The sequence below is a fragment of the Callithrix jacchus genome, chromosome 11 (assembly GCF_049354715.1).
Source record: "Callithrix jacchus isolate 240 chromosome 11, calJac240_pri, whole genome shotgun sequence".
NCBI lineage: Eukaryota > Metazoa > Chordata > Mammalia > Primates > Cebidae > Callithrix > Callithrix jacchus.
This window is the reverse complement of record NC_133512.1, coordinates 82,806,251-82,833,098: the sequence shown is the minus strand read 5'-3', so window position 1 is coordinate 82,833,098 and position 26,848 is coordinate 82,806,251. Positions and strand designations below refer to the sequence as shown.

Sequence of the window (26,848 nt, the reverse complement as noted above, 5' to 3'; positions counted from 1 at the left end):
CCAAAATACGGCACCTTGGCCAAATTAGCAGAAGCAGAAAGCTCACTTTTACCTTCTCCTTCCCCTTTTCCCCTAAAGCAGATCATAAAGCCTTCCTTCAAAAGGTACCCTCTCTTATACCTGGAGGAAAGGAACATCCTGACCTCTGAAGACACAAGGATAAAGAGAAGAATCTGAACTGACAGGTTTGGCTAAGTCCTCTCCAGTTTCTTACCAGATCATAGCCCCCTTGTTTAATTATACTTCCCCACAACTATCCACTTCTTCATAACATTTAGCATAAAAATGCACAGGTTCTTGTTTCTTTGGGTCTTCATCTCCTTATGACAGCTCTGTGTCAAGTAAAACATACTAAATACATTTAGTATGCTTTTCCTTTGTTAATCTGTCTTTTGTTTTACAGGTCTCAGTCATGAAACTAGAGGTGAATGAGGGAAAATATCTTTCCTCTTCTACCTCGTAAGTACAGACTAGAACTTGTATGAAAAGTTATTTAATTGTTACTCAAAAATGACTGAAGAGAACACCCACACACTAGACCACAGTCCACTAATCCTCATCCATCCTCCTAACACCAACTATTGGCTTCCAAAGTTGTACCTCATACGTTGTGGTCACAATTTTTTTTTTTTAAAACACAGTCTTGCTCTGTTGTCCAGGCTGGAACACAGTAGTGTGATCTCGACTCACTGCAACCTTCACCTCCTGGGTTCAAACGATTCTTGTGCATCAGCCACCCAAGTATCTGGGATTACAGGCATGTGCCAGGATGCCTGGCTAATTGTATTTGTAGTAGAAACAGAGTTTCGCTATGTTGGCCAGGCTGGTCTTGAACTCCTGGCCACAGGTGATCCACCCACCTCACCTCCCTAAGTGCTGGGATTACAGGAGTGAGCCACTGAGCCCAGTCATGGTCATAATTTTTAATGAATTAAATTTTAAGTAAGGTGTTACCAGATGCCTAGCCCTTTTTTGGTGGGTATCAGAAAATTATCCAAGGAACATCTGGCAGTCAGTGACAAAATTTGCTGGCATGTTCTCCAGACAAACTTTTGACAAAATACATATGAAGATAACTGTTATACTGAACCCCAAGTTTCTCTTCAAAGAATCAGTATGTCAGTATGTTCAGCTCTCTTATTCTTTAATTCTCCAAAGTTTAACTTCCTTGTACTTCCAGTAAACAACCTTCTCTACCAGTCATAATCAGTAGTTCACATCTATTCCCCAGCCCCCGGTTCCATCCTGACTCATCCCAGTCACCTGATCCAGTCACCTGCTCTGGTCACCTTCTTTGACCTAGGTCACCCCTGACTACCTGTTCTGATCCACCTGTAACTGTCCTTCCTGCCAAAACACCCACTCTGCCACTCCAGCTTGGACCTCTGTTCTCTTTAAAATAGTCAATTGGCATTAGTCTAGCTTGTGCAGTCTAACCCTAGCCAAAAGGGGAACGACACAGCAGTAGGGATGACCCCTGTCAGGCATAAGTACTCCCTCCTCCCTTGTCCAAGCGTGTGGCCACCATTGCTCCATCTGTGAGCTGCACCCTTCTATAGAAGTAAATTGCCTTGCTGAGAGGATTTATCTTCGAGTGCTATTTCTTTTGGGGCATTGAAAGTTTACTTAAAACATAACCAAATACTGAAATTTAGTGATTCAATAATCGATAGGTAATTCAACACCAAGATTAAATACCAAGTCATAATAACAGGTTTTAGAATTTATGACAACTAGCTGAAAGGGTCAATAGTCTCTTGAAGCTATACCTCATTTAGTAGACAGATACATATGTATTTGTACATATGCAGACATATTAAATACATGTGTATGTATGTATTTATCTTTTTGAACTCTATAAAGGGAAAAAAAAGCATCTACCTTAACCAAAAGTAGCACTTAATCACTAAGATACTACTTAAAATTAAGCAGGGGAAGGAGGAGCTCAATTTCTACTTAGGATAAAGATAAATACAAAATAACATTCTACCAATGACAAAAAGCTGAATAATCAAAGAAATTCAACTGGGAAGTCAAGGTGGGTAGATAATTCATGTCAGGAGTTGGAGACAAGCCCAGCCAACATGTTGAAACCCATCTCTATTAAAAATACAAAAAAATTAGCCAGGCATGGTGGCATCCATCTATAATCCCAGGCACTCAGTAGGCACAAGAATTGCTTGATCCCAGGAGGTGGAGGTGCGGTGAGCTGAGACTGTGCCACTGAACTGCAGCCTGGGTGACAGAGAGAGATTCTGTCTCAAAAAAAAACTTTTTTTTTTCATAACTTATTTTGAGTTCAAAGACCTGAAGTTACAAAGCAACTAGACAAAATGAATTCTAAAATGTGATTAGCCTCTCTGAGGAGAGACAAGAATGCATGAACTATTTCTTTTACCTTTGGCAGAGCATGGGAGGAAAAGGTAAGTAGTAAGACAAAAGCTTGTACTTTAAATGAATCTTAAAGGCAAAATCCCTGGGAGTCCTAGACATAGGGGTCCCCAACTCTCCCATGGGCTTCCTCCAAGTTCTCAGGAGAAAGACTAGGAGTATGGCAAAGAGGCGTGAACAAGAGCCCTTAGATGTGAACAGGCACGAACCCTAGCTTACTTCTGAGGACCATTCTTCCGTAGACAAAACAAAAGCTATAAGCTGCTAGGAGAAGGACCCAAATCCTGCACTGCAAAGTAGACAATGGCTCCTGCTAGGGATGGGGCCAAAAACATTGAGAAATAATATAATTATTCCTGAGTTCTTTTTCTAGAAGGTACCTATGTGTGTATTAGTATTTTAGGGTATAAGAGCTGGATATAAGGACAGGCCTGAGAGAACCTAACCTGCAGTTTGTCAAGCAAGTTTTGTAATGCACTTTCCTTAGAACATTCAAAAAAGTTATAGACATGCATTGGGCAATAAAAGCTTTAACTATTAAATAATTAAATATTTAAAATACTTAATATTTATGAAAATGAAGGTCTTTTCTTTTAAAAGACAGGGTAGGTCAGGTCTGGGAACAACCTGATAGAAAGATGCCTAGAAAAGGAGGCAGAAGAGGAGACCTACAGTACCACCCCTTGGTCCCTGTGCTCCCTAATGTCTAGAGAGCAGTAAAGATCTAGCGTGCATTCCCTTTTTGCTTACATGCTGTGATTATAAAACAGCCTCTCTAGAAAAGGGACAAAAACATGAACATTCAGAAATCTCAGGGGAGAGAAAACCTTAAAGAACAAGCAGTTCAGAAACAGTTTAGAATTTAGGATTAAAGTTTTCAGCCATTAATTAAAGCTCAGGATAGAAAATAAATAGTACATGGTCAACAAAATGGAAACTTAAAAGGAAAGTAACAAAAATTAAAATTCTCATTAATCAAATGCAGAAAAACGTCTGTTTTGTTGACACAAAGGAGTCACAAAGTACTAGCTTTCTTTTGAAGTGACTTACAATACCAGAACCAAGAATGCAGGTCAAATGGCAGAGCTCCCTAATACACATGGAATGCTGATGAGCCTCTTCTCTTGAAGAACGTGGGCACTCAGAGTTTATCAGTAGAAGCAATGGAGACACTGGACTGGCATTCCTTTGAGGAACTGACATCAAGGCATGGAGAATGGTATATCAGTCATCAGTAATTAAAAAGAGGGGCCACAGATGCTTCTTTGCTATCTAGTCCCTATATTCCATCAGAGTAAATACATTTAAAATATAAAGGAGAGAAGGTTTTTTGGTTTATTTTTTGGTGAAAACAGTTGAGTTGGGTACTCCAATCAGTTAAAACATATTTTATTTAGTAAAAATTTCCTAAAGGCTCATTAAAAGTTTAGTATTACATTGGGCTCTGTAATCTATGACTTCTGTTTGGTTATAACCTCGAATTCAGAATAGGTTTAAATCTTTCCTACCCCCTGAGAAAAGAATTTCCAACAAATTAACCAATCAACATAACTACTGAGTATCTACTTCCCAAAACATTGTAGCTGATAGCTAAAGTTAATCCTCCACAGAAGGTAATTTTTCCTAAATCATTTCAGCTATATGTCTTTAGCTTCCCTACATGTCTTTAGCTTCCCTGAGCACTTTCAAAGCATTCCTTTGCCTGTTGAACCATTCCAGAGACTCATCTTCTTCAAAAACTCTTCCCTTCTCCTTCAAAAAAGCTTCTTGTTACTATTACTATTTTTAGGGAATAGAGTCTTGCTTTGTTGCCCAGGCTGGTCTCCTGAGTTCAAGCGATTCTCTCGCCTTGGTCTCCCACAGTACACTGTGCCCAGATCATGAGATTCTAGAGAAGAGCATTCCAAGAAGAGCAAACAGCAAGTGTGAAGTCCTTAAAGCTGGAAACAGCTTAGTGTGCTTGAGACATAGCCAGTGTGGCTGGAGTACAGTGAGCACAGGACAAAGTGGGTGAGAGACGTGGGAGAGTGACTCAGAGAGGCATGCACCTGCTCCTTTGAGATCTTGGTAAAGAGTTTGAGTTTTTATTCTAAATAAGTTTAAAAGTATTGGATAATTGTAATTACTAGTTGGGAATTACAATTACTATGATGGGAATAAGTGAACATTGTCCAAGTTACTGAAAGAGTTTTCAAATTGTTTCAAGCTGAGGCTAGCTAAAGTCATAATACCATCTCCTCTTGTTCTGCCTGCCATTTCTTATCTCTTCTGACAGTAAGATGGTATTTTCATTTTAATCCCACTCAGTATTATGGTGAAACTTTTTTTCTATCACATCTTTTATTCTATCTGATGTAACATTCAATATGAGGAAATTAAAATATAAAAAATTCAGTATATTTCCACTAATTTAAGGATTAAAAGACAAGTTTGGTTAATAAAGTAAAATGGAAACATGAATAAATTTTTTGTACAGATAATAATACATAGCTTCAACAACTTTCAGAATGGAATCTGCCTACAGCTGACTTAAATATTTTAGAAGCCCTCACACCAGAGGTCAAATAAAAAGTTACTTTTTCCCACCCCCAAAATTTCCTTTTAAGTGTCAGAAGGGTCACTGAATAGCACTGGGAATGACTGATATGTTTGCCAGAGTCTGATCACTTGAGCACTTGAATTTATGTTAGCAATATACTCAAACAATATATTAAATAATACTTAATATACTTAATCATACACCTCTGCATGTAGAAGGCAGGGATAACTATACTGAAACAAAAATTACTAATGGCACGATGCAGTTTCCTTAAAATCAATAAATGAAATCTACCTTTCTCATCATGAGAGATGATGGAAAGTTAACTTTGTAACATTAAGGATCTTAATAAATAAATGAGGAAATGCCATCCATGTCAATGACTAAAATAAGACAGTGAAACATAAATGACAGAGAAATCTCTTAACTGGATGATGATATACACCCCCAAATCCATGAGATTTGATCTGACTAATATCTCACCTTCTTGAAAGATATCAGTACCTCCCACCGTTTCTGAAACTGCCATGATAAAGGCAACAACCATCTGCTTGCTACACAGGATAGCAATACAGTATTTTTCTTCTACTTTGAGTCTTACTGAGATAGCTTTTGAAGAGTGCCTTCAAAACAGAACAGACAGAACATCTAAAAAATGAACTAGGAGAGGAAAAAATGGGATGAATTTAATCATTCACGTGGAATATATCATCACAATGAAAAAAGAAGGTAGATGTACAAAACAAAATGAAAATGCAAGAGTTAAACACACAAGAATCTAGAAAAGCCAAATTCCTAATTGTATTAAAAGTATAAGAGAATTTAGCTTAGGTAGGAAGAGAAGGACTTTAAAAAATTCAATAGGTGGCCATGGGAGATTGCAAAATACCCATCTTTTAGATGAAAAAGGCAAAAGCTATCAGCATGGCAGAGATCAGTATAGTATTACCAGCCTGAGGAAGTATTTTCCTGTATAAACTCAAGGTCAGGTATAGCACTGTTTCTCTAAAGATAGAGGAAACTCTGAAAACATACTATTTTGTGTTTTAAAAGAAAATAAAAGAAGCTTAGACCCAAGAGAATAAGAAATTCCTATCTACTACTGAACTAAGATAATAGGAAATCAGATTTTCTTTAAAAAATTATTTACAATGAAAACAGAATATTGTTATTTATTTACATATGTATTTATGTCCTGTTCAGCCATTTTCACTAATTCTAACAAATGTCAATTTAGAAAATGTCACATTTGGCAGGACACAGTGGCTCACATCAATAATCATAGCACTTTGGGAGGCCAAGGCAGATGGATGACCGAAGGTCAGGAGTTTGACATCAGCCTGGCCAACATGATGAAACCCTGTTTTTACTAAAAATACAAAAATTAGCTGGGTGTGGTGGCAAGTGCCTCTGATCCCACCTACTCCTCAGAGGCTGAGGAACGAGAATTGCTTGAACCTGGGAGGCTGAGGTTGCAGTAAGCCAAAATCCTGCCACTGCACTCCAGCCTGGGCAATAGGGTGACATTCTATCTTTAAAAAAAACAAAAAACAAACAAAAAAAAAACAAAGGCACATTTGCTCAGAAAGAAAGATCAAATGTGACAAAGTATTCTGGTACAATTAGAAAGAGAATGGTGGCTAGGGTTGGAAAACAGGAGTTTGAGTTGCTTCTCTTTCTGTTTAATACAGTTTATAACCATGGTTGTGTATACAAGTTTCCTACTGTTCTTGACCTTGCATTTTCCTTTAAACAGGGGTAACACTCAACGAGTATAGACACAAAACGCCAGGTAGATTTTAAGTCCTTGTTGAAGATACTCAAAGTGGTAAACCATAAGACTCAGAACAATATTGTTTCAGATTGTAATTATATTTGTTTCCCAACGAAAGTAGTCATTAATCTGAAGGTTAAATTCACTCAATGGTCATTGCAGTTAAATTGATCTCTGTTGCACTGTTAACAACAATGTTACTTTCAATGGAAAATACTATCTTATATTTAGGAAAGTATTATTTTAGATGCAGTATTAGAACTTGTAGGTATTGTGCCTCAAAGATAGGAATTATGCAAGAAAGGTAGAAATATATACTGTTTTTTTTTTACTTTGAGATTACTGGCATACAATAATTTGATCCTTTATGGAAAGTACCTAAAATCTATATTTTAAAAAGTGGCATGAGGAAGAACAATATTCTCAGTGGGACACATGCAATTTCATTTTGTTGTGGCTTTATTGTAGAAAGAGGTGAGACACATGAAGTAGAATTAAAAACAGAAAACACTGTTTCTCTCCTGAAGATAAATTTGTTATATATGTTAAAACTTTCATAAAACATTTGTAGTTGTCATGAATGATATCTCAAACTGACATCTGAAATAGTGATTAAAAAAAACCTTCATACAGTTACCTTTCACTCTTTCCCAACTTAGTTAAGTTATATTTTGCTACTGAGAGCTTATGAATACCACACATTTTCTCTTGTAAGCAAATGGAAAACTGAGGATTTTTTATGTTGAAGTACAAAGTATAATGCAGTGATTATAGATGTCTGCCTTGGCTATATTATATCTTTGTTAATCAGAGATATCTGACTATATGGCTTTATAGAAATGCAAGCCAATACTTCAGGATTATATTTCAGTTCATACTTTATGAGCAAGTCTGAGAGAAGATACAAAAGTGAATACAACATTCTTAACTGCTGAGAGGCATCTAATCCTGTAAGGAAGACAGATTTTAAAGTAACTAACTATAATTGAAAAGCCAAATAAAATAGTGTGTTGAAAGAGGTTAGAAGAATTTATTAATTTCAGCAAGTGGCACATGGGAAACTTCTTGAAAATGTGGCAGTTGAGCAATGCCTTGAGGGATATGTATCTATACAGGTGGGGGGCTGCCATTTCTCATTCACAAAGTAGAATCCTGAAAGTACCTAAAATAGTTGATAAATGTGAGAAAAGTAATGTTTATATTACAGTCTAAATTTCACAAAGGCAGGGATCATTGCCTTATTGCCTGTTTTATTCACTGCTATATCAATAGTATTTAGAAAAGTTAAGTATTTGTTGAATAAACCAATTACCTGGACACTGGGCAATTGAATGAAAAAAGGAGGAAAACACTAGAAATGCAGTCTGAGCCTAGAAAACCTTAAGAACACGAAGACAATAAAGAATAGAGCAGGTTTCTGAAGAAGAGAATAGGACCAGGCGCAATGGTTCACTCCTGTAATTTCAGCACTTTGGGAGGTTGAGGTGGGAGGATCCCTTGAGCCCAGGAGTTCAAGACCAGTCTGGGCAATATAGTGAGAGCCCATCACTACAAAATTAAAAAAAAAATTAGGTGGGTGTGGTGGCATCCACCTGTGGTCCCAACTATTAAGGAGGCCAATGTGGGAGAATCGTTTGAGCCCAGGAAGCAGAGGTTACAGTAAGCCACTACACTCCAGCCTGGGCGACAGAGGGAGACCTTGTCAGAAAAGAAAAAAAAAAAAAAAAAAAGAATAAAGCGATTTATGTTATTTATTGATTAGTATTTATTAATATTGAAATTCTGAAGGCAGTGTCAATTGCCTGAAGAGGAGAGCCTATAGACAAGGTAAGTATGAGTATGGAAGTGGGACTTGAGACTCAGCTGGACCTGGCAGGATTTGACAAATGACTTAGATATAGGGGTGGAAAGAAAAGGAATGAATTAAAGATGCTTCTAGAGATTTCCAAACTGAGTGACCAGAATAATGGTGGTATCATTATATAATAAAAGGAGAACAGGCAAATAACAAGTTCTGGTGGAGAAAAAAGAAAAAATCAAGTTCTGCTTTTAGGCATATTAAAGTGCTGACTTGAAATCTGCATGGAAAAGTTTCACACGAGGAAATTCAGATTTGGGGTTCAGAAGTGAGCCAGGATGAAAGCTGTGGATGAACTTTACTCTGACTGCCTACTCTGCACCAGCACTAACACTGAAGACACAGGCATAACAGTGGTAGCTATATGGATGTGCATGCCCTGAATGTGGGATAAAATCTTGGGAAACATACATATATATATTTAAGATAAAAGAGGGAAAAGAACCACTGTGCGAGACTAAGCTAGACTGATGAAAAATAAGAGAACGACGCACCAAGATTAAGGGAGAATTTTTAAAGGAAGCTAAAGGGAAGGTGTACGAGCTATTGAAATCCCCGAGAATCTTCCTAATTCTGTAGTTCCCTTCAGTTTATAGATGAAAATATTCAAAGAAGTGTCAAGTAGGAATCAAGCTCTTCAAAAAGAAAACTGGGAACACATACAAATCTTGCAAATGTCAAGAAACCAGTGAAATCTCAAAGAAAGTGGAAAAAGAAATACCGTTCTAGCATAAAATCTGCTACAGCAAATTTCAGTGAATCATTAAACTCTATATACCTCCAGCCACTCACACAGAAAACAGTTTTGTTTGTTTAAAATGAAGTTTGGGGGAAAACAACAATACGAACTTAGGAGTATAGGGAGGACTAGGAAGGATGTTTAAATATAAGACATAGTTTCTGTCCTTAAGTTACAAAGTCATTTTGAACTAAGAACAAAACATACAAAGGTACTTAAACTATATGCTTTATTTAGAGTTCCACAGGAAATAATAAATATTAAGCAATAATACATATGCAATCATCATTAATGCAAATCAAGTCAGTAAATGCCCTACTGGTTTGAGGGTCTTCCTCATAGACCTGAGTTGAGATCCTTAAGTTAAGATTCTCAAGATACTCAATTCAAGATCCTTGAGTTGAAATATTGAGCTGGGGTCACTCAAACATTGACTACACAATACACTCATTATCATAAAGCAGTTTGATTGGTTTAAATTACATACTTTAGAAACTAGACTGAAATCCTAATTAATAAAAAATTGTTTGATAAGGTATAATTAATAGCAACATAAGGGAAAAAAACACCAAGCTGTGGTAGAGTGAGTGACCTCAAAACCCTCTGGCTGTATAATTCTAGGATGAGTTCTTGCAGGCTATGAGCCAAGGGCATAAACATCTTTAAGAGTTCCAATGCATGATGACAAAGCATCTTTCAGAAATGGTATACCAGTTTACATTCTTAAAAGCAGCTGGAAAAGTATTTGTTTCTTGACATTCTTGCCACCATTTAGTACTGTTATTTTCAAATCCTGTTAACTTGACAGAAGAAGAAAAAGTATATTGTTACTTTTGTTTCACTGAATGATTTAGACTTCTTTCTGGACATGCTTCATACTGATTTGTAAAGTTCTTTCCATATAAAAGAGATAGATCCCATCTATAATCATTGCTAACACCCACAGAAGAATCACCCACACTAACTTCATGCTTCCACACTATGTAGCATAAAATTGTGATTAACTGGCTGATGGCAAATTCAGCCTGCCTTCCTGCTGCTTGGCAAGCCTTTTTCACTTTTTGGTGCTCCTCTAATCAGAATTCCAGTGACTGGCTATTATAAACCTCCTCTGCTTTCCCTAAACTCCAATCAAAGCCTAAATTCCCTTCCTATAGACTTGTCAGACCATGAGCATCCAGGACAGAGAGATTCCCAGAGTCTAGAATAATAGTACCAGGCACATGAGAGGCCAGATAAATAATTACTACACTGGCATGGCATGGCATGGCTTAAAAGGCATGTATCGGAAACATTTGGTTTGAAACTCTAGCTTTGCACCTCATTCACTATGTGTTCCTGGGCAAATTAAGCTTCCTATGCTACATTTTACTCATAAGTAGGATGGCATTTAATAGCTACCTCACAGGGTGCTACAAAGCTATGTACCAAATAGAAGGCATGGCATATGGCCGGTCATCAGTCATTGTTAGCTTCCTTCCAATCCCCAAGTTGGTCTGATCTTTCTCAGGATTTGACAGCTTGAAATTGATTTCTACACAGCTACATTTACTATCTTTTCTTCATGTCAGTCTGATGGGCAATGAGGACACATTAATGGGTCTTTATACTACAAAGTCAAGTTCCTGGCACTGAAGGATTTGCACAATTTAGCTCCATTTTACCTCTTCAAATTTATCTCATACTCCTCCCCATAAAAAATTTTCTACCTAAGCCAGAGTAGACTTTTACTCGATTTTCCTGAATACACCTTGAACATTTAGATGTATATGTATCTTCCTTCCCTTCTCTACAACTCTCTTTATCTGAATGCGTCTCACTGTTAAGACACAGGATTATTACTGTTATTTTTATTGGCTAACATTTATTAAGTGACTTCTATGTGTCAGGTAGTAGTCTAAGTGCATTATATGTTGCTTAATCTTCATAAGCTGTAAGACATTCTATCATTATCTTTATTAAGCTCTAATAATTAAACATTAAAGATTAATAACTAAATATTTATTATTAAATTATTAAATATAAAATATATATTTATACTTTATATATTTATCTTTCTTCTCTAACTAGACTTTACACACTTGTATGATATGAACTATGCCTTGTACAGGCATCTTTGTGTAGGCATCTACTTAAGCAGAAATTCAATGAGCATGTATGGATTAATTGGATTTTCATTCTTCTTTTGTTTCTGTAAGCTGCCACAATGCTCACTTTTATTAAATGTATCACTTCATCCAACTGTAAAGTAAAGACGTTCACTTAAATGCAATACATGTAGCTATTTTTAGAGACCTGAGTCCATCTGCAGACATACCGTAAAGATTCCGCATGCCAAAGAAAAGAATGGCTGAAGTAGTAGGGTTTGAGTTCTTATAAATAAATCCTTAGGGATACTAGGATCATGACAGCTTGATATTCATAAGGCCACTGTTAGCAACAATGAGAAAATACATGTAAATTAAAAATTACATGTATTAGTTGCAGTACATGCAACTAACATTCATAAAACATGATAGTAAATTTACTCTTGTTTTGCAGATTTCATAAGACACTGCTGTAAGGAGAGAAGAGAAACTCAGGAAGTCCAATTTCTTTACTGCAATTGTTGTACAGGAAAAGCGTAACTTTTCTTACCTATAAATCAATATTCAACAATATCACCTTCCCCTGCTGGAAGAAATAATCATTTGGGATGTCTACAAAATAAAACGTGTTTCCAAGGACTCTCTAAAATTATGTGACTGTGGTAAGTAGTATTTATTTTCCGCCTAGATCTCTTCAGGATATAGTACAAATATTTAAATCATCTCTTTCATAACAGATTTAGCCAAGTCCAAAAATACAAAAAATACTTGTAAGAAATCACTAAAGATTTTTGCTCAAAGCAATAGGAAAAAAGAAAAAAAAAATCACTAAAGGAGCAGCAAGTCAACCTCAAGTAATAGTTGAGATTAAATCACAAATAATGGGAACCTATGTACTCTTAAATAAAATTAATGATTTAAAAAATTACTTTCTGATTAACTTATGAAAATAAAAATTTTTATGCTTGTATGTGCTGTTACTTTTTTTAAAGGTTAAAGATGCTGAGGTTTTCAAATTAGCTTGCTTATAGTTAAGGCTGAAGACAAGAAAGGCTACTATGCAGATTAAACCATATGCTTAATTCATAAAGGGAAATAAAAAAAATGCTAGTGCATAGCACATTCCAGTGAAGGGGAGAAAAAAAGGTTAATCAATTCAACTCAATTTTAGCTGAGGGCATTTTTCCACGACTACTGAACCCTAGCATGTGTCAGGCAGCTAAAATTACACTAAAATGTGTCAGTTCTGTTGTTATTTTAGAGATAATCCAGGAAGCAAAACAAAGCCAAAAATTCTCTCTGCATTTTTTACATAAAATGCTTTAATTTTCAGTCAAATGTATACGTTTTTCTGTTTTAAGATCTTTTGTGTTGTTTCCTCTTTTATGTACATTTGAAAGTTTCCGTAACAGAAAGTAAAAAAAAAAAAGAAAAGAAAAAAATATGATTTTGTATGTATATATATATGTATTTTCAAGACACTATTCGCTCTTTAAAAACAATTCTTACCAGTTTCTGTTTCTGAAGCTCTTCTCGAAGAATTCTATCTTCTGGTAAAACGTCACATAACAAAAAATAATTCTCTTGTTCTTCTGTTGAGAGGTTTGGAAAACAAATAAGAAAAAAGATATTTACCATTTTTTTCCCAGAAGGACTACTTAAAAAATACATGTTTGTGTCTATCAGGATTTCTTTGGCATAGAATTGTTTTAAACTTATGCAAGTTAGGCCAAATAAATGCATCAATTTAAATTAAGCTATCATGAAAGTAAAAGCAATTCTAATATAAGAGAGTAAGATTATTCCTTTGAATTTTGATATTGTAGGGAAAAGATGGTAGCAAGAATGCATACTTACCAAATGGAGCAGTGGAATTAATTCTTATCACACTACAAAAATCTGTGATGGGCTGTTCAGTGAACCTTTTCCTCCAATACAAAATATACCTTAGAACAATACAAAATAAGGAATGATGAGAAGACTCAATATACTATTTGCTTTAGAATGACAGAATTGTATAAGCATATTCAGTTATCCCAAAGCAACAAATCAAATGTCAACTTAAAACTGCTTTTCTAGCAGTTTTTTTGTGAATACGAAGGCAGTGGAGCATTATAAAAGTATGAAATAAAGATTTAATAAAAAGGAATTACCATGTAAGAGCATGAAAACACCTAAATTTACTCTCCCCAAATTCAATAAAAATACATGTAGAAAAGTTAAAATATATTATTTTTTATGTGATAATGAATTTTTCTGAAATAACATCTAAGTTTATGTGTCTTCAAAATGTAGTAATGATTAAATAGACTATATAACACATTCTGCAATAAAGAGAAAACTTAGTGGTTATCTTATATATAAAAAGAACAGAGGTCAGAAGAATAATGCAATGAGAAATCAGTCTAAATTCAATATCTACATAACAAGACAGAAAAATTCCATATGTCCACACTGTGTCTGAAATGAGGTAAATTTAGACTTTGGGAAAATAGCCTAACTTACAATTCTTCTATCTAATGAGCAGAGTTAGAAGCAGCACACCAGCTAAATTAAAAACCAAAGCATAACACCCAGACCTGCATATGTGATGGAAGGAGTAAGATGACAGGATTTAACAAGTGGTTCATCCTTCCATTTATCTAACAAGATTTATATTGGCAATTGCAATCTCATTTATTGAATAGTACCAAGAAGACAGTGTTATCTTCACAGGGAGAAAGGAAAAGGAAAGGTTGACTCTATAGCTCCCGATTCATCAGGCCACACAACTGAGGGATAAAACAAGTAACTTACACCAACGAACCAAAGCCTTATAAAGAAATGAGACTTATTGAAATAGATGAAGTATATGGAAAGAGTAGGAATTTGGACATTTTAAATGGCTTGACATAGCACATCTGGGGAATGTTTTGGAAGTAGTAGGTCCACAGTGAATGTTTTAAAGAAGTAGAGAATTTGAAAATTCCTGTGAAGTTCTCTAAGTAGTCCCCAATTTCCAATATTTTGTCTCCTTTTTATTACTACTTTTTTCTTAACATTAATTTTCCATTCCCATGGTGCTCTATGGAAAGGGCATTTGTGTATTAGAAATCTGTGCTGGCGAAAGGTCTGGGAGAAGAAAGAAACATGATGAGCTGACATCAAATAAAAATACACTGAATAAATACAGAATATGTGAGAAAAAAAAAGTCAATGAATAGTGCATAAAAACAGAACCCCATGTTTAAGTTTTTCTTTTCCTATACAACCATACTGTTAATTTTGATGTGTAAGTAAGGGGAGAACCCTTTCCTTATAAAACAGTGCTAAATTTTATCCTAAGAGATCTGAAAATGACAATCTTTAGCTCCCATTGAGCCTTAAATCACAAATACATGAATGATGCACGCTACTCTATGGCTAACTCACTGGCTTCCATATTAGAAATCTCACAAGGTGGCAAGTGCATATTGGATCCATCACAACAGAAATAGAGAAAAAGTTCCTACAAAAGCTGGGACATTATTTCCTTAGCCATCCTGGGCCAGCTTCAACACCTCATACTCCTGAGTCTCCTACATGGCTACTCCTAGTCTCTATCTTTCCATTCCTTGCTAGTTGCTTTCCCCTCACCCCATGGGAGAGAGGAAAAAGGGAGAAAGAATGTTTTCCCTTTCTGAAAGGCATGCTACTTAACAGTAGCCTTCAGTCTGAACTGCTAAGTTGCTACCGAAGGGCTGAAAATTAACACCAGCTGTTAGGGGCTGTTGATTTGGAACTGCTTAACTAGGCAAGGAAAAGGTGCAAAGAAGTTCCACTACAGAATTAACAAGAGCCTGATTCCAATAGTCAGTGGGTCTCAGTCTCCAAAAACTTCTATGTTTGGGTACTGTCTCTTTGATGTCTGAAGAGAAGAATCACATGGTGTACTTATTTTCTATGAGAGTTTACTTCAAGGTGATATATACAAGGGAAGCAATTACTGACATCAATTGACTTAAAATCATGGGGAGATTCTGTCTAGCAGAACCTCAGTTGCCCTCCTCAAATAGGAAGTGCTTCCCATGGGATAAAGCAGGTAATAGGTTGGTCCACGAGGAACAAAGTTGTCATTTGAGTGTTCTCTTTCTAACCAAAACTTGGGTGACAACATCAAAGAAATCATCTGTTACAAAGCAAAATATAACCATAAACCACCATACACCTTAAATATATAAAATTATGCATCATATCTTACTGTGGTATACTACAGACATCAACAGCAACATACATTTGACCTGTTTCTAAATTGGAGTAAAGAAACATCCTAGTCATTAAACACATATCAGTGGTTTTTAAGCTTATAATTAGGAGGTGTTAACATATACATTTCCTTTTGGATGGTAAGGGCATTCAGATAGATTGTAATCAATTGAGTGACAGCATGAAGATAACAGATCTTCAGTACATGCTTCTTGTGGTATTTTTTCCCCACTCACTAGAACATATTGTTCAAATTTAACAGATCATTTAGTACTTCTCTTCTGTATTTTTTCCAACTTCTTTAATTTACTGAAAGCTACAATTGCAGCTACTCAATATATAAAGACCACTAGGAAATAATGTGGTAAACTAAGTTATCAAAGTATTTCATATTTTATTAAAAATCCAAGTAAAAAAGTAATTAGGTAATCAGCAAATACTATTTTTCTTCAAATCATATCTCATGGGGTTGTTTCACAAAAAATCCTTGTAGCAATATCCTGCCTGCCCACCCCCACTGTAATGGGGGCATAAAGACTTGAAATATGGTTGTTAATTAAGTAGCAGCAAGTGTGTGGAATTTAATATAGAAAAGGGTAAGAAATAAGAAGTTAACATTTATTTTTCAGAGCAATTTTATCTACTGAATAAAGCTAGCAAATAGCTCAGTATAAATAACTATGTTAAATGGACTCAGTGGAAGACTTTTATTTTTGTTTTTATTTCTTCTGCCCCAAAGTGTTACTGTTATTTTGTTTCAAAAAAAAAAATCAAATATATTTAGTATAAAAACTTATAGCTTACTTCTTGAAAACCCCTAGGTAAGTCCATCTCTTATTTATTATCATATTTATTACTTATTGTACTTAGAAGTAACAATTCCTCTTGAGTTCCGAGGGAATGTGTTCATGCCAATTGAACCTCTCGTGTTCCCTCCTCCCAACCCTATGCCTTATAACTTGTCTCCTAAAGTTAGAAACAAGTTACATGATACTGAGAAGATTCCAACTTAACTTTGATCATAACAGTCAATACTTGGATTGTTTGGGAGGGGAATTTTTAGTTTCCTTAACTAGTAGGAGGTTATTATTTAAAGGAGACTGGATGTAGTCAAAGGTATTTAAAAGCAACAGAGTTTACTCAGATATATGCCTGGTCAATTAGAATTAATCACATTTTTTAAACTGCTGAGAGTAAAAATTTTATTTAATTAGAAGGACAGTTGACAAGGGAAATCTAGGTTTCCCTATTTTAAATACATGTTAATGATACACTTTAGAAAGCACTTATATCAGATACGCAACCTTTTCCTTTTAATTAAAGCATCCACTTGACTGTATATCTGCATTTATAGCATGAATAATCCCAACATTTAATTACTAACTCCTAAGTTCCGAGACCTAGTAAATAATTCAATTTTCCTGTCTGTATATGAATAACAGGATAAGGAGATTAATAACAGTAATACAAATAGAGATTGATTAGTACAAATATAGCTACTTACCTACGATACATAAGCACAAAGGAGAATACAGACATTCCTTACATACTTTACGGGCAGAGGAGAAAGAAAAATCTTAAACTATTCAATTATCACTGGTAGATAACCATTTTTTTATTCAATTTCTGAAGAAAAATTTGTGTTTATATGATAAAAGAGAATAAAAGAATAGTTTCGTGGCCAGTCACTGTGACTCACACCTGTAATCCTAACACTTTGGGAAGCCAAGGTGGGCAGATTGCTCGAGCCCAGGAGTTCTAGACCAGCCTGGGCAACATGGCGAAACCTTGTCTCTACAAAGGAACAAAGAATTAGTTGGGTGTAGTGGTGCATGCCTGCAGGAGGCTGAGGTGGGAGGATTGCTTGAGCCAGGAGGCAGAGGTTGTACTGAGCCAAGATCATGCCACTGCCCTCCACCCTGGACTCAAAAAGAAAAATAAAGGTTTCCCATGAAAGAAAAGCTGATTAATAGAAACCTTCACAAAGAATAAGCCATGTAGTATTTCTTTTAATTCCTTTTTTAAAAGAAAGGCAGACTGCCACATGCAGCACCTCATATGAATGTGTTTGGAATCTTGGAAGCTTGACTAACCTACTTTCTCCTATAAATGGACCTTCAGAGCCTGTCTGGAGGTTCTACTAGGGAAGTGCAGCTACTTGTATACCCTTGACCGAAGATAGATCCTCTTCTATCGAGGATGGTTGTCCTCTTCGACTGAGAGCACAGCTTTGGGAGGGATGCACATGAGTGGTGAGGGAGGAATGGGACAGCTCCTTAGCCAGCCAGATCAGCCGAATCAACCCTGGCGATTAAGGGGGTGACAGATGTTGCAGCCAGATCGCTCTCAAATTCCATACTCTGTTTTATGTAATATTCAATAACCTTATGAGGGATGGTGTTACCTCCATTTTATAGATGAGGAAACAGATGCTTAGAGTAGTTAAGTAGCTTGCAGGAAATCACAAGGTTAGGAAGTATGAAAGCCTGCATTCAACCCCAGGCTTGCCTTTTTCATAGTCAGCTCTTAATAATACAGGTTGCTGTTCTGTAAGACCTATCATAAGAAAGTAGTTGTTTGCTAGGAATGTTTTATATGGCCTGAGAGAAACAGAGTTTAGATGCAGTGGGATTCAATGTCTGGGCTACTCTAATGTTTTGTGAGGAAATCAAGACAGAATACCTCAAAATGGGACCTTACCAGATACACCAAATTTTATGCTTTCAGTAACTGTATAGCCAATGACCTGTTGATGTTGCTTCTATGAAAAATGCTTTCCAAGTCTCAACCAATCATAACATGAGCATAACTACTCTACTACAGCTGCTTCAGGGAAGGCATTCCCTTCCCCTTCCCCTTCCCCTTTCCTTCCCCTCCCCCTCTTCCGCCTTCCTCCTTCCCTATTCCCCCTTCCCCCTTCCCTTCCCTTCCCTGGACAACTACTTCCAGAAATTATAAATTGGGAAAAAAGGAATCAACCTCATCACAGCGCTTAAACTGAGATTTGTTTGGGCATTATCCCTTTGGCTTGAAAGGCTCCAAGGATCCCTTCCCAAACACTGCCTTTTGAGTGCCCTGTTGCAAAGTCTATTCTGGAATTACTGGAAGAACCCATCAGAGAATGTCTATGGCCTAAAACATGAGACATAATCTAATAGACTACAATCTACAATCTCATGGAATGTTGAAAGGGAGTATTATCTACTCTTTGCAAAGTTCATCTTTTGAGAACTTGGAGGAAATAAATTAGCATGTAACATTCTCAAACTTATACACTCAAGAAAAATAATGCAAAGATTTTTTTAAAGTCTAAGAACTTAGCTGGGCATGGTGGTTCACACCTGTAATCCCAGCACTTTGGGAGGTTGAGGCAGGTGGATCACCTGAGCTCAGGAGTTTGAGACGAGCCTGGCCAACATAATGAAACCCTGTCTCTACTAAAAATATAAAAATTAGCTGAGCATGGTGGCAGATGGCTGTAATCCCAGCTACTTGGGAGGCTGAGGTTGCAGTGAGCCAAGATCACACCACTGTACTCCAGCCTGGGTGATGAGAACGAAACTTTGTCTCAAAAAAAAAACAAAAAACCAAAGTCTCAAAAGTGCAAAAGAGTTGTAAAGTTTTTTCTGAAAATGAGTATGTATTTTCATATTTGTGTAGCTATTATTTTATATATAGATTACGTCATTCCTTTAATAAATAATAAATTTAATTCTCTTTCTTAAGAGACAGGGTCTCATTCTGTCACCCAGGCTGGAGTGCAGTGGTGTAAACTATAGCTCATTGCGGCCTTGAACTCCTGGGTGCAAGCAGCCCTCCTGCCTCAGCCTCCCAAGTAGTTGGAGCTACAGGTGCATGCCACTGATCCTAGCTAAGTTTTAAATTTTTTTGTCGAGTTGGCATCCTGGCCTCAGGTGATCCTCTCATCTTGGCCTCCCAAAGTACTGGGATTACAGACATGAGAAAGCACACCTGGTCAAATTAATTTCTTTTAAGGACAAAAACAGAACTTACCTTTGGAAATCAGCGACCAATTTGACATCAGCTATGACAATCTTATGCTCAATAATCATGTGCTTCAGAAGTTTGTCTTGTTCAGCCACATGAAAATGTTCTTCACAGAAAATACAAGGCACAGATGGAGAACCTTCTAAAGTGGTGGTGCCACCTGGACTTTCTGGCAGGGAAAGTGGCTCCAGGATACAATCCTTACTGTCTGGAAGAGATGAAAAAAAAAAAAAAAGAAAGAAGGAAAGAAAGAAAAGCTGAAGCCAACTCTTCATATGGATGATTTCTCATCTTCTACATTAAAAAGATCCTAAAGATATTTACATGTATCCAAAAAGAAAAATACATAGTGCTAGAGAGTAGAATACTTTATTATCATTTTAAACAGCCTTTGCAGCCCAGAGGCAGGGAGTATTGCGAAGCAGCTCAAACTCCTCATTTGCTTGCTTGAACTGGGGAAACCCATTCGTCAGGGCAGCTGTTCAAGCCTCTTCTTGGACACTGGCCAATGGTGGCAATTCCTGGGGTACTTGCAAGGGGGAAGGATGCAACACTCTGGGTTAAGGTCCTAAGGCTCAATTGTGACCTACGGCTGAGAATCATCACACTAAGGGAAGTAAATAGTATACCTTAAGGCTACAGATGATGTCAGGCCTGTCTTTTAAGCTGCTTCCTGTTGTACCTGCGAACTCTTTCTTGTTTCTGATTATTTGACACAAATAAAGAAGAAGACAGCTTTCACCCTGGGTAGACATAGTATGTGCTGGGTGGCCCTGATGACAATTTTCTATGCTGATTTATGTTTATCATTTACCTATTACACAAGTATATATTACAATTCAGGCTTCTGTGGACAAATAGATGAACGCTCAATCACTAGACATATGTGATGTGGTAGACATTTTCCTGGCCGTATTATTTCTTTTCCTAACATCATCCACAGTATCTTTAAGAGCTGAAGTGTGTAAAGTCTATGTCTCTCATTTCAGGGCCTAAAACCACAGCCAGTTGTGACAGGAGCCCCCTTTAGTCTGCCAGAGTAGACGTCTAGACCTGTCACTTTAAACAGGCTATTTAGTAATTACTAATCAGGAAACTGGGGTAAACAAACTAGGGTAAGGCCTCTGGATTTTCAGAGGGGCAGGCAACCTTCTTCAGAAAGAAAGATGGCTATGCCACAGACAAGTTTTCAGAATTAAGTTAACATTAGTTCTCCTGTTAAAGTTTCCTATTTTTGTCTTACTTTATCTTATTTTTAAAGGCATTTTAAATTTATAAATTAATTGAATCAGTCACTGGTACATTGCTGACCATATGTTAAGAATTATATAAGTGATGTAAGAAGGCAGCATTCATTCACTTAACAAAAATCAACTGACTGTCTACTGGGATGTTCAATGTTGCATGATATGGTCATTGCCACCAACGTTAAAGTGCTCACAGTTCGTTTGAAAGTACAAACAAGTTAAAAATATACAGATGGAGAATGTACGGGATTTACAGGAGCAGGGGTTGGGGGAGTCACTAAACTGAGCTGGAGAAGGAAGGTGTCCCATAGGAGAGAACCTCTAATACATTATTTGTACATACTCTAGCTACATTAAAGTATGCTAAATCAGACTGTTTATCTTTGTTCACAAAATTACTTACTAATATCAGAGAAGGTGAAAACACATAGGATATACATAACAGTAGAAAGAATATTTAAAATACATAAGCACTTTAGAAGCACTATTAACAAAACTGGCATTATCAATGACTATATTTATTAAATTAGGTAACAAAATCAAGGAGTTCTGGAATTCTACAGTTCTTCAATTGTAGGTTATATTTTTTAGTAGTAGGTTAACTTTCGTAGAAATTTAAACTCAAATGTGAAAAACAGAATGGGGAAAGAAAGATAAGTAATATACTTATTAAACTCTATGATAGTATTTTATATCTACTAGTATATAGCAACAAAAGGCAGCATATTCTAAACAAAGGTAACATTAGTAAACATTACCTGCCATGTAGGAAATAACAAGTACTTTATGACCTCCTTTCCACAAATTTAATTGAGATATATATATGTAAATTTATTTTGGTTTGACTGCTAAAAACAAACCCATGGTATTCATCATCATCATCAATAGCACAACTAACATTTATTGGCTACTTGCTATTTGCAAATTACCGTAAAGTGTGTTAGGATATTTTCCTAGTTAATTTTAACTATCTGATTCAGTAGTACTACTATAATCCAATCTTCCAGATGAGAGAATTAAGATTTAGAAAAATTAAATAAGTTCCCAAAGTCACAATGTTAGTGAGTAGCCGAAGCATTTTGAGTTGAGCCTAAACTCAAAAGCTCTGCTATTCTGTTCCCTGTACCAAATGCCATTTCTCCAACTCTGTTTCTTCTTTACTATGTATGTTCGGTGCTGTGAATTATATTTAAATATTTATAAACTACTTTGAATTTATATATATTCTGCCAATGTCCTCCAGTCTCCCTGATGCCACCACAGCAATTCTTACACAAATCTCAGTAGCTCACAATGTCCAAAAACCACTAGAGTACAGTTCAAGACCATAATTTTATTTTTTTCCCAAGGTTTTATTGTAATCTATTATTCCTCTATGGTTTACTTGTTTTTCCCTTTTGTATGTCTAATGCTCAGTTATTCTTTTTTCAAATTATTACTAAGAGAATGGATCTAAATATTCACATATAGAAGCACCAGACTGCCTGTGGTTACTGCAAAGGTCTAGAAACAAAATCATGAATATGCAAATTTCATGCAGTAGAAATTTGTGGTTTGGGAGGTATTAAGTTGTATTTGGGGGCTTGAGTTACTATGTCACAGATTCTCACTCTGTTGCCCAGGCTGGAGTGCAGGGGCACAATCTCACCTTACTGCAACCTCCATGTCCTGGGTTCAAGCGATTCTCCTGCCTCAGCCTTCCAAGTGGCTGGGTACAAGGACCCGCCACTATGCCTGGCTAATTTTTGTGTTTTCAGTAGAGATGAGGTTTTTGCTGGCCTGGCTGGTCTTAAACTCCTGACGTTAAGTGATCCTCCCACCTCAAACTCCCAAAGTGCTGGGATTATAGGTGTGAGCCACTGTACCCAGCCAGAAAATAAGTTTTAATATAACAATTTTAGATAACAAGGTTTTATAGTTTTCTCTCTGATACCAAACGATTTTTTGGTACCTTGCTTAAAATTACAACAGCATTAATCATATGGAGTAATTTGTTTATCTCTTCATCTTCTTGCCCAGCTTCAGGTTGTTAGCCCTTAGAAGGCAAAGTAAGTCCTAGTGGTCTTTATTTACCTGGCATGTACACTGAATTAACCTGCTACCCCCAGTATGACAGAATCATTGTGTATTTATTTTGTGCCAGGCATTGTTAACAACTTCACATATACAGTATATAACGCAATTAACCCTCACACTAACCCTATGAAGGAGATTCCACTTTCATCCCTGTTTTACAGATGAAGGAACTGAGTGGGTGAGAGGTGGAATGACCTGCCCGCAGCTATCAGGTGATGAAGCCAGGGTTTGAATCCAAGCAGTCTTGCTTAGATGAAGAGTTTAGATCTTTTTCTATAGGAAGTAAAGCCACTTATGATCTAAACTGATATGAGAATGGACTGGAAAGAGGCAGGTCTCAATCTAAGGAGACCAGAGGGGAAACTACTGCAGTGTCTGGGTCTGAGGGCTTGTTTGAGGCAACAACAGTGGCAGTGGAGAGAGGAGAGGAGAGGAGAGGGATAGAGGTTAAATGGACAGTTCCTGATCATTGATTGGCAATAAGGAGTGAAGGAGAAGCCTCCCATGTTCCTGGCTGGGGACATAGTACAAGATGAAGTGCCAGTCACCAGTCAAGGAATACATGCAGAGAAGCAGGTTTTGTTTGTTTTATGGCAGGGAAGGATAATGAATTATATTTTAAATGTACTCACTTGACCTGTTCAGAAGTTAGATATTCCTCTTATGTCTGGTAAATAAGGGCAGCACAGACTGGTGACTTATGTGATGCATCTGTACTATTCTGTTTGCCGGGCCCTTCTCCAGGTTCTCCTGTGGGCTTGACCCAGCCCCATCTCTCCATGCCGAACAAGAGCAAATACCTCTGTTCTAATTAATTATTTATGTGTATGCCTCTATTACTGTGCTAGTTTATGAACTCCTTAAGATCAAGGACTAAATCTTACTTATTTTTATACAGTTTGTATATATAATACAGTGGCCTGGCTGGGTGCAGTGGCTCATGCCTGTAATTCCAGCACTTTGGGAGGCCAAGGTGGGTGGATCACGAGGTCAGGAGTTCAAGACCAGCCTGGCCAACATGGTGAAACCCCATCTCTAATAAAAATACAAAATTAGGTGGGTATGGTGGTGCATGTCTGTAGTCCCAGCTACTTGGGAGGCTGAGGCAGGAGAATTGCTTGAACCCAGGAAGTGGAGGTTGCAGTGAGCCAAGATCATGCCGTTGCACTCCAGCCTGGGTGACAGAGCAAGACTCGAAAAATGAAATGAAATAAAATAAAATAATAAAAATACATAAAAAAAGAATCCAGTGGCCTGGAATAGATGAAACAGCTATTGAATAGCTGGTATTTGATAAATATTTGCTGAATGAAGACATAAAAGAATTCATACAGACCAGTGGTGCTCAGTTTCTAGGAAAGTCCTATTTCAGGAAACACCTATATGGCTGTCTTTAGGGGAACTTTCTCTGCCTAAGACTGAGGGCAGTCCAACTATTTTTACAGCCAGATGTTTAGTGCCACGGGCCTCAGTGTAACAGGCCCGCTAATAAATAATAAATAATGATGGAAAAATTACATTGAATTCTAAGATAATAAATATTCCAGAGAGTAATAAAAGTATGTTATATTTAATTTAAAAATTTAAAATTCTTTTATCACTCTTCATGTAAGGATACTCCCCCCAGTAAGCAAGGAACAAGTGGAATATGGAATTCAGAGTAATTCATGTAAACATCAGAGGATGTTTACATAGGATAGACCTGAATCCTGAACACATTTTAGCTTAGAGCAGTGGTTTCCAAATTTGAGTTTTACCAACTGGAGAACTTTTTAAAAAATACTGACTTCAAGACCTTATTGTAGACTGAGAAAATATAATTTTTTCCAAGCAGTAGTCGCTAGACCACTGCCTGGAAATCAATGGTTCAGAGGATGATCACAGGAGGACTGTGAATATCCTGATCATATAAGAGTGTGCATATTTTAAATTTATGCAAAGGTCCATAAATTAGGTGACAAGGCCTTGTGGCAAGGCTTATTTGATAGTCTATTCTGTCCAAGAGAGAGTCTCTAAATTACTAAGCACTGGACTAGCAGACATAATTCAGCAAGATTTGTCTGACAGATTGTTTACTTCCAGCTGTCATTACAAGTGTCACATTTAGATCTTACTTCATGGTAAAAGACAATAGATACAAAAATATATAATCCTCTGCCACAGGGACCTTGAACCCTAAAATACAAAAGGAAGTAAATCACATCTATCTTTTTTTTTAGCAAAGAGGCAAACATCTTGGAACTTCTGCTTTGGCCCTAAATCCACTTTGCACATGTGTTACACATTAACAACAAATTATCTGCTCTAGTTCTCACTTTGAACAGCAACTCTGTTCAAATGAACTGTTAGGAAAAAAAAAAAAAAAAACCACCATCCCAAGGAAGCTGAATTTTTGAGGAGATCCTATGCTGATTATTAATATTTTTATTGATTCTCTATTTAAAAAATATTTCTTTCCTCTTGCTTATTTTATTGTTAAGAATACGGTATATATACAAAATAAGTATGAATTGACTGGGTAAGATCATCAAAGCTACAAATTATTATTCTAGAGAAGTGCTTCTCAAAATTCTTCAATGTGCACATAAATCACTTGGAGGTTTTGTTAAAATGCAGATTCTGATTCAGTAGGTGTAACAGCCATGGAAATGTGCCATTCAAAGCTCCTGCTGCCATGAACATAATTGACCAGAGGATCTCAGATGTGGTGCTCTGAAATCCCATTTGCACTGAGGCTGAGCCTCTCTCAGGCTGCTCTGAGTCAATGAAAAGGGATTAATATCCAGCCTGCAGTTGACCCTCAAAAAACATGACTCTGAACTACACAGGCCCACTTACACAGGAATTTTTTTCAATAAAAGTTTATACCGAGTGTGCCCATCTCTCCTCTCTCCCCTTCCACCTTGCCCATATCTTCAGCCTCAGCCACCTCTGAAACAGCAAAACAAATCCATTCTCTTCCTCAGCCTACGCAATTGGAAGACAATTATGATGATCCACTTCCACTTCATAAATAGTAAATATATTTTCTCTTCCTTATGTTTTTAAAAAATATTTCTTTCCTCTTGCTTATTTTATTGTTAAGAATACGGTATATATACAAAATAAGTATGAATTGACTGGTTTATGTTATGTTACGGTCAACAGTAGGCTCCAAGTAGTTAAATATTGAGGGAGTAAAAAGTTATACACAAATTTTTGACTGGAGAAGGGGCTGGTGACTCTAAATTCTGCATAGTTCAAGCGCCAACTGTATATTAAAACTCGTACAACTCAATAGCAAAAAAACTGAATAAATGAGATTTAAAAATAAGCAAAGGGCTTCAAAAGCCATTTCTTCAATGAAGATATACAAACATCCAATAGGTACATGAAAAGGTGCAAATCAGCAGGGAAATGGAAATCAAAACCACAATGAGATATCATCTCATACCTCCTAAGATGGTCATTATGAAAAAAAAAAAAAAAACAACAGAAAATCACAAGTGTTGACAAGGATGTAGAGACATTGATAACCTTGTGTACTGTTGTTGGGACTGTAATGTACCTTATGCTATCAAAATCAATTTGGAGGTTCTTCAAAAAATTAAAAATAGAACTATCACATGAGCCAGCCATCCCACTTCTGGTTATTTATCCAAAAGAAATGAAAACAAGATCTCAAAGAAATATTTTTACTTTTCTGTTCATTGAAGTATTACTCACAATAGCCAAGAGGTAGAAATAACAGATGTATGGACAAAGACAATGTAGTATTTAAATACAATGAATATTATTCAGCCTTAAAAAAGAATGAACCTTGAAGATATTATAAGTGAAATAAGCCAGTCACAGGAGGAAAATGAACTACATGATTCTACTTATATGAGGTATCTAGTCAAACTCACTGAAGCAGAAAGTAGAAT

At 36.5% G+C, this 26,848-nt stretch overlaps 1 protein-coding gene across 12 annotated transcripts in view; it reads right to left on the bottom strand.

Moving 5' to 3' along the window:
• The window catches only part of ZNF277 (zinc finger protein 277), a 133,692-nt gene that overhangs the window by 45,733 nt on the left and 61,111 nt on the right, over positions 1 to 26,848 (bottom strand). For 8 of the 12 annotated variants that reach the window (XM_078343206.1, XM_078343207.1, XM_078343208.1 and 5 more), the window contains 3 exons: positions 19,627 to 19,828; positions 13,246 to 13,334; positions 12,898 to 12,980 (listed from right to left, as the gene is read on the bottom strand). In XM_078343206.1, the coding sequence (XP_078199332.1) occupies positions 12,898 to 12,980; positions 13,246 to 13,334; positions 19,627 to 19,828 (374 nt within the window). The remainder of the gene's footprint in view (positions 1 to 12,897; positions 12,981 to 13,245; positions 13,335 to 19,626; positions 19,829 to 26,848) is intronic. The other 4 variants (XM_054237448.2, XM_078343210.1, XM_078343209.1 and 1 more) reach the window with 1 other exon arrangement.